This window comes from Yarrowia lipolytica, chromosome 1D (assembly GCF_001761485.1).
Source record: "Yarrowia lipolytica chromosome 1D, complete sequence".
Classification (NCBI taxonomy): domain Eukaryota; kingdom Fungi; phylum Ascomycota; class Dipodascomycetes; order Dipodascales; genus Yarrowia; species Yarrowia lipolytica.
The window spans coordinates 2744057-2752720 of NC_090773.1; the positions used below are offsets into that span (position 1 = coordinate 2744057).

General features: G+C 53.4%; 2 protein-coding genes across 2 annotated transcripts; one reads left to right on the top strand and one right to left on the bottom strand.

Annotated features, from left to right (window-relative positions):
- Positions 1 to 927: 927 nt before the first annotated feature.
- YALI1_D27450g (uncharacterized protein) lies at positions 928 to 1393 on the top strand (the record flags this gene model as incomplete). Its single annotated transcript, XM_068282806.1, has 2 exons — positions 928 to 1133; positions 1213 to 1393. 2 exons carry the CDS (start codon positions 928 to 930, stop codon positions 1391 to 1393), a joined length of 387 nt encoding a protein of 128 aa, XP_068138907.1.
- A 659-nt stretch (positions 1394 to 2052) lies between these two features.
- On the bottom strand, positions 2053 to 7302 carry YALI1_D27500g (uncharacterized protein; the record flags this gene model as incomplete). The annotated part of the gene is made up of 2 exons (XM_503123.3): positions 2053 to 5894; positions 6222 to 7302. The coding sequence occupies 2 exons, from the start codon at positions 7300 to 7302 to the stop codon at positions 2053 to 2055; spliced, it is 4923 nt and encodes a 1640-aa protein (XP_503123.3).
- Positions 7303 to 8664: the final 1362 nt, after the last annotated feature.

Genomic DNA, 8664 nt, shown 5'->3' on the forward strand with positions numbered 1-8664 from the left:
TCTCACTAACTCTAATCTAGGTTTGAGGCAGTGGAAATAAGGTTTTCGCTAATAAAAGCTTATGTGTGGAAGGGGGTGGGGAACACACGAGATGGCTATAGGCACATATTTTGATATAATGGAAAAACACAAGCAGAAAACGTGACTTGGGGATACAAACACAGATGGGGAGCTGATGTACGAGACCATGATTTCCCCCCGTGTTTTGTAAAATATTTTGCAAAATGATGTATGAATATCGTAGAAATGTGTGAAGTACAATCCATACGGTACGTACGAGTACAGACAAGCAGATGCTTGATGTACGATTGCCCATCGGTGGAAGAGGTGCCCCATTGAAGTCTTTTAATTGGTTCTTGGTGTGTTTTTAATGTCTTAGATTGTGATCAAAAGTCATGAGTCTGAAGACTGATCCGACAAGTTGACTTTGGATATGGCTCAGCTTGACAATCAGTTGTGGACTGTGGGTGTCGGCGCCAGTTATGGGTAGCCAAGTATCACAATTGCAGCTGCGATGAATATCTCAAACACCTTTGCATACTTCTTGGAATCATCGAATCATCACACACAGGTCTTATTCTACTCAAGATGTATTTGACCCAATGGGTTCTGTAGTCAACACACCCATCATCAATCTACTCAGACACTAGCTACAGCTTCACAGATCCACCACCAGATACCTCCTAAAACACGAAGTCACGTGACAAGTAAAACCAACAAGTCATACCATCAAATCATCACCAGACCGCTCTGCTATGTACCGTCCCAACCTCAACATTACGCTCATGTGTGGGGAGTGCAAAAACGTCCCTCTAAACATTTCCGAACGGTTTGCAAAAGGAAACGTGGTGTGAAGATTGCGGACTAATTCTTTCAGACCAAGTGGTCGACACTAGAAGTAAATGGCAAACCTACTCCCTTCCGAAGATGGAACTGTCGAAGCGGACCCCTGTCGAGTTGAAGAAACTGCCAGTCGAGATTGTGAGTCGCAGCTCCGTGCCAACATGTCCCCTGGAGCCTTACCCAGTTGCTCGCACTAAGCATCAAATCCTGCTTCACTCATCAGATGTCAAATCGTCTCTGGCGGTCGTGAGTCTCGCCCTGGACGGAGTCAATGGCAACATCTCTGCCCTGTGCAACAGCATCTTGCTTCCCAAGGACGTTTATTACCCCCGCCAAACCGATTCACACCATTATCTATCAAGACAAAAGGCTCAAGGGCAAGAGAACCGAGGACATGAGTGCCTCCATTGTCCTTCTCACCTGCAGAGCTGCTGGAGTTCCCCTCACATTCAAAGAAGTGTGTGCTGTGACCAACGTCTCTAAACGCCGAACAGGACACTTTCTGGAGCTTTTGAAACGCATTCTCAAAGGCACCGACATTATGTCGTAGTTCAAAAACGTCCAAATCAATCCAGCAGCTCTCCTTCCTCTTACTTATCTCATCTGGGACTCAGTGCCAAGGTGGGCCATCTAACGGAAGATATGATCAAACGAGCGACTCATATCCACGTTCTGGACGGCAACGCACCAGCATTTGTGTCTGCCGCTCCTCTCTACATGGTCGCTGCTCTATATGATCAGTGTATACGCCCCGGCGACATTTCAGATAAGACAGGAGTCAGTGAACCCACCATCAGAATGTTGTACAAGCACATATACCAGGTCAAGGAGCAGTTGGTGAATGTTGAGTTGGTGGAAAAAGGGACAGTATTTTTTGAATGGCTACCGAAACCTGGCCACGGTGCCGGTGTCAGTAAAAAGAGAGAAAAGGGCAAACAGAAGGAGGGGAAGGTCAGGTTTTTACAAGCATGAAGTTGACGACGAAGAAGCAAATAACGTACAGCAGTATTGAAATGGACAACCCCAGATATCCTCATTATGTAGCAATGTAAATGCATAAATGGCAGAAAGTACGGGTTAACTACTCAATCAATAATATTACATTAAATATCTTTTAGCGTCCCAGTGATGTACACTCTTGAAATATCTCACGCGCAACACGTTCGATACACTCGACACTCGCCTTGCTTTGTTCAGCTCTCAGCATTACTATCTCGGCGACTCAAAACCACTGGTGTGGGTCTGGTCAAATTCAGACTCTCCAAAGCTATCCTCGCCGCCTCGCTGCTTCAGACGCTGGTACCGCCGCTTGTACTTCTCCACGTCCTGAACGTTGGTGATGGCTTTCTTTCGCAAATCGGCATTGGCAAGTCGCAGCTCGTCTCGCTCCTGCTCAACCACAACCAGAGTGGCTCGGGTGTCTCGCAGCTGCAACTCGAGCTGATGGCTGCCAAACTTTTCGTCGTCATCATCATCGTCGTCGTCGTAGTCATGACCTCGAGGAGCTCCGCCCTTGCCTCGAATCTGCAGCTCGGAGAGCTCGTCCTGCAGCTGGGAGATTTGCTCCTTGGATCGAGAAAGCTCCTCTCGGGTCTTTCGCAGAGCAAGATCCGAGTTCTGCATGTACGTCAGCGAGTCCTTCTTAGCCTTCTCCATCTCGCCGAGCTTGTTTCGGTGGGTGGATTCAATGTTGTCAAGCTCGGTTCGATGGGTAGCAAGAGTGGCAGCCAGCTCGGCTTCCAGCTCCTTCAGACGAAGGGCTTGGTTCTGCGACATGGACCGGGTCTGCTCGTGGTCCTCGAGCTGGCGTCGGTGCTCGGTAACATGGCCCTTGAGCTCCTCCAGCTCCTGGATCAGCTCGTGGTTCTGCTGCTCAGACTTGAGCAGAGTGGACTTGAGCTCCTCGACCTGGGTCTGGGCGACAGAAAGATCAGCGGTGGCCTGCTCAGCGGCCTCCTTGTGCATCAGGTGCAGTTTGTTGGCGCCGTCCACCTGCTTCTGCAGGGCAACAAACTGGGGATGCGAGTTGAGACCAGAAGGAGCAGCAGGGGTCTCACCATCATCGCCTTCGGCGCCATCAATACCTCGAGAGCCGTTGGTGAGAGCACCACCAGCGTATCCGGCAGCGCCACCAATCAGAGCAGAGCCAGTCCACATGGCGAGAATCTTGTCGATTCCACCAGTCATGGCCTGGGTGGAGTGCTCGTTCTGCTCACGGGCATGAGCGCCAAGCTGCTGCTCCTTCTCGAGCGCCTCCTCGGCCTGAGCCAGCCGTCGCTCGGCGTCCTCAAGCTGTCGCTTCAGCTGCAGAACCTCCTCATCAGCAGCAGATCGGGCAGTCTTGTGTGTGTCGAGATCTCGCTGAAGAAGAGCGTGCTGGGACTGGGAAGCAGCCAGAGCAGCACCGGCAGCTTGCAGAGCAGTGACATGGTCGTTGGCAGTGCCTCCAACATCCTTCCACTTGGCCTGGGTGGTCGCCAGCTCATCTTTGAGTGTCTCGAGCTCGTACTCCAAAGAAGCGTTCTTGTTCTGTTCCTGCTTGAGTAGCTGGTGGACGTTTCCAGAAGGAGCAGAAGCTCCATCTGCAAGGTCACGAGTGCTGTCAGCAGAGGGAGCGCCTCCCCCAACAAGAAGATTGTACTTCTTCTGCAGCTCGGCGTGCTTGGCAGCGAGCTCTGGATCGCCACCAGAAGTAGCAGCTCCAACACCAGCACCAGCAAGAGCACCGACACCGGCACCGGCAGCTCCAGCACCGAGAGCCCGGCTTCCGCTCTCACCATCCCCTCCAGACTCAATATGGGCCCGCAGCTCCTGGTTCTCGTCGTTGAGGGCCTTCAGCTTCTGAGAGGCCTCCTCGCTCTGTCGAGCCACATCGTTCTTCACGTTCTGGAGCTCCTGCTTCACCTCAACAAGAGCCTGGACCAGAATGTCACGCTCTGACAGAGAGGCGCCCTGGTCACGAGAGTATCGAAGAGACCGTCGACGCACCTTTTCAATGTCGCCCACGGGGTTCTTGGAAGGAGTGTATCCAGACTGTTTGGCGACAGTCAGTTCAGACTCATACCACGAGTTGGTGGCCTTGAGCTGCTCAATCACGTCCTGCACGTCGCCCTCAGAGTCGATGGTTGTATCGGGGTTGCTCTCAAGCGCAGAGTCAAGACCCCGCTCGTGCTCGCTGGGCTCAATCTTGACGTTGTTTGCCTTCTGATGGATGTTCATTCCAGCAACACCAGCTGTGACACCAGCAACACCTGCAGATGCTGCAGCCACACCAGGAGTGATACTGTGGGAAGAGTCCACATCACGAGAGGTGTAGTTCACGGGAGAAGCCACAGCAGAGTGCTGGGGAGTCGTGTGCTGCGAGTAGTCCGAGTCGTCGTAGCCGGTAGGAGTTGAATCCGTGGGAGCGGTGGCACCTGCTGAGTTGGGAGCAGCGGAAGAGTAGCCGACAGTCTCAGAAGCGTCGCTGTAACCAGCGTCGGGGCCAACAGCAGCTTTTCCAGCCTCTTGACCATACTCAGGGTGCTCCCGCTCGTCTCGAGGGGTTGAAGCGTCGTGGAAAGAGCTGTCCTTGTGCTGGAAGGGCTCCTCCTCCTCTTGCTTCACCTCCTGGGGCCAAGCAGCAGGAATCTTTCCTGAGGGAGATCCGTACACATCTTCAGCATCAGCCTCGGCCTCAGAAGAGATAGGTCGGCCATCGTCGGCAGACTCAAACTCCTCCGAGTTAGAGCCGAGGTTGGATGTTCGGTGGGACAGATGGTTGGCGCCAGCCACACCAGCAGCAGCACCAGCCACACCAGCAGCAGCACCGGCAACACCAGCAGCCACACCGTGTCCGTGGGTCTCGGGACTAGGTCCGGCGGGAGTGTCGTCAACCTGCCCGGGTTGCATGTATCCCCGATCGTACTTCTCGTCGTCGATTGAACCGATAGATCTGTCAGCACGGGCATCGTTGGAACCAATGGATCGGTCCATGTTAGGCGAGGTAGCCGAACCAGCCGAGGCAGAAGACCGATCGAAAGATCGGTCCATAGCGCCGGCACCCACCATTCCAGGAAGAGGTATAGCTCCAGGGGCTGGGGGGTGAGGGCCAGTCTGGCTATAGGACTGGGACTGCATGGCCGGAGATTGACGTCCAGACTGGAGACCGGACTGACCAGGTTGGATTCCAGGTTGAGGTGCATTCTGACTGCTCAGAGAAGAAATGCTCTGGACAGAAGTGTCGCCCACATCACCGGCAGAGGCCTTGGGAGGGTACTTGATTCTGCTGGTGTCGAGTACATAGACATGAGTGTCGTCCTGATCGTGCGACTCCCCACCCATCACCAGCACCTTATGGCTAGAGTAGGCGGTCATGGAGTGACCCGACCGGGGAGCAGGAGCCTGGCCCATGTTCTCAAACGTGAACCACCGCTTGGAAGACAGCTTTAGGGCTGACAGCACGCCGAGATCATCCCCTTTAGAAGAACGACCGCCAAACACGTACATGATGTCGTTGACAACAGTAGCAGCATGGCCCTCGGAGGGAGTGGGGATGAAACCAGAACAATTGAGCTGGGTCCACAGGTTGGTCACGGGGTCGAAACACCATGTGTCGGAGTACCATAGCTGGCCGTCGGTACCTCCGTACATGTACAGCTTGTCCTGGTAAGTGACAACCGTATGGTTTGTTCGAGGAGGGGGAGAAACACCGTCAGCAGGCTCGATGGTGGTCCATCGGCACTCGGGAGATCGCAGCTTGGTCAGATCGAAGCAGACCAGATCGTCAAAGAAGTAGTCATCTAATTGACCGCCAAACACAAACAGCTTGGAGCCCACAGTCGAAAGAGAGTGTCCGTATCGACCAGCGGGTCGTGAGCCTTTGGGATTGGCAACGGTCCACTTGAGAGTGGAGGTGTTGAGAAGGTAGAGGTTGTCATCGGGGGTGTCTGTGTCGGTCACCTTGGTGTCTCCGCCAAAGACGATGAAGGCGTTTCCAAGAGTCAGGGCGGCGTGGCCGACTCGAGGAGAGGGACATCCCTCGGTCTCAAGCAGGAATCCTGCCATTGAGTCTGTGTTAGTTTCGTAGAAGGAGAGTGGCAACAACATTGTGTGTATGGTGGTCTCTGTGCAAAGCGACCATACTCTGTATAATTGATAAAACGCTCTGTGCGCTTCACGGTTTCAGCTGAGCCTACGCCGGTGAAATTAGTTGATTAGACGCATAACTAGACTGCATCACCGTACTAGTGGGCATGCAGATCTCACATGCAACACACCACCAATTTTCACACCAATGGACACTGCTAGTAGATAAGATCCGCCAGTAGCAATTCACATGCACAAAGAAGATCAACCACACAAATCCATCAATCCCTGTTTCCCTGCTCTATACTCACCAGTTTCAATAACCCACAAATCGCCGAACACGTCGGCACCCTTGAGTCCACCCATTACGAAGATCTCGCCGTCACGAGCAGCCACGTAGTTGGACGCGTGGCCATACCGTGGGAAGGGCGAAGCGTTGGTGATGGGCACCTTGGTCCAAGGGTGGTTGGGAGAGCCTCCAGGAGAGGCGGTAATAGCACCCGAGGCCGCGTGGCCTGGGCCGGGAGACTGCGAATTGGCAGCCGCAAGGCCAGCAGCACCACCGGCAGCTCCTCCGGTAGCCCCAAATTTGGCCTGCGAGAAGCTCTGGGGCGATCTGCCTGACTGGGGAGACATTTGGGGGAATGGGGACCGGCCGTGGCTCTGAGGCGTGTTGAAGCCCTCCATCTGAGGGGTGGTAGGTGATCCCCCCATACCGGAATTGTGGTGGGCTCCCGGAATGGTGGGACCTGTGCCATGGGCGGCGTTCGGAGTGTGATGGGAGTAGTTTCCTCCTGGTCCGTACTGAGGACCTGGTCCCTGGCTGGGTCCTTGGTTGGGTCCCTGGCTGGGGCCGTGTCCGTGTCCCTGGCCACCAAAGGCGTTCATGCCCTTTTGGACGTGGCCCTGGGCGGTGTTGTATCCCTGCTGGGTCTGGGCCGAGGCATTGTTGTATCCCTGCTGGGCCTGGGAGGAGGCGTTCTGGAAGCCTTGCTGCACGCCATTGAAGCCCTGCTGCATGCCGCTGAAGCCACCCTTGGCAGACTGGGGCAGGTTCTGGGCCTGTTGCTGGAGGTTCTGGCCCTGCTGTTGGGCCTGTTGTTGAAGATCACGCGCCTGTTGCTGAATGTTCTGGCCCTGCTGTTGGGCCTGCTGTTGGAGGTCACGAGCCTGCTGTTGGACGTTTTGGCCCTGCTGCTGGACGTTTTGCACCTGTTGCTGCGATTTGGAGGCGAGGTTCTGGGCCTGAGACGCCAGACCACCGAGCCCGCCAGACGTGGTGGACGGCGACGCCGCGGCGTTGGAGGCGCCTCCGGACGTGCCGGGAGACGCCGGCCCATTGGAAACCGAGTCTCGCGACTTTTTGTTCTTCCTTTTGAAGATACTCGACATTTGTGATGTGCAAGTGGTTTGGACAGACTCGAGAACGGAGGAGTGACGTTTAACAAATACACTTTTCGGCAGGGCTGGTAAAGTGAAAGTTTATGTGGGTGTGTGAGAGAGACTGTGTGTGGTTCAAGCAGCACAGTGCGAGAACATGGTCAAGTGCGCGTTTGGGTAAGAGTACTGAAGAGGAGGAAGAGTTATATTTGAGCGTGGACCACAAGATAGAGTAACCGAAATTGCGTCTGTGTCACTACAGCCACATTACGTCTGTCACCGCTGGATAATATTACCCACTCGGCGACGCTCGTTCTGGTGCTGTCCAACTAATATTAGCTCTGCTTAGCCTTGGCTGCAACTGTGAGACGAGGGGCAAAGTAATATCGACGGGGAAAAAAATAAAAATTGAAAAACAACACAACAGAAAAAAACACAAGCAGAAAAACACAGCCAAAAAACAGTCAATCATGGCTAGTTCGCCGTTATCAACAATGTACCGCTTCCCTGCAACCCTGCTGAATTCACATATCGCCTCGTCTCCACCTTCTCCATCCCTTCTATGCGTTCCACGCACCTGCTAGAACACTGTAAAGAAGCAGCAACACCACCGATACTGTTGGATAATGGAAAAAGAAATGGCCGGACCGGAATTTTTAGCCCAAAAATGCCCTTGGAGAGGCCATTGTACATTACGCCGAAACCTAACTATGACTACAACCACGCCTACAGCAGTCGCACTCCATGTTCCGTAACTCGTGGGTCATACAGCATCTAGAGCCGGATGCGGTAATGGATAAATAAGCCACGGTTGCAGGTACACACAATTACGTCATATTAGTAAGCTCGGCACTCGTGCGAGACGATGGTGTGCAGCGATAGGCCATTTTTTCTCGATTTTCGCGTCGTTTTGCCATACTGATGCCATTTTATTTGCTTTTACTACCCCACGTCGATCTTTTGAGACATAGTACGGAGCCAGACTCCCGAAAAGAAACTCCGAAAGGACAATCAACCAGGACAGGTTGTGCCGAAAACCCATATCCGGATAGATAATGACCGCAAAATGGCAGGCAAAATCAATTGATAGTGCCACCAACATTTTAATCCCCGTTATCGACTTTTTTTCCCCCAATTGTCTCCCAATGATCAGCTTTTGCCTCTCTGAAAAACCGCCCACAATACAAACTGCCAAAACAGAGTTGGCGCTTGATTAGCCCTATTCTCAAAAAATATGCCCCTGCGTAGAAAATAAAACAAAACGTGTTGCCGTCCATGGTGGTCGTTACGTAAGCAGTGACGGCGTGGAACTTTGCCGTGAGAACATCTGAGTCGTCTCGCGTGATTTGAATGAAATTACCGGAGTGGTTGCCA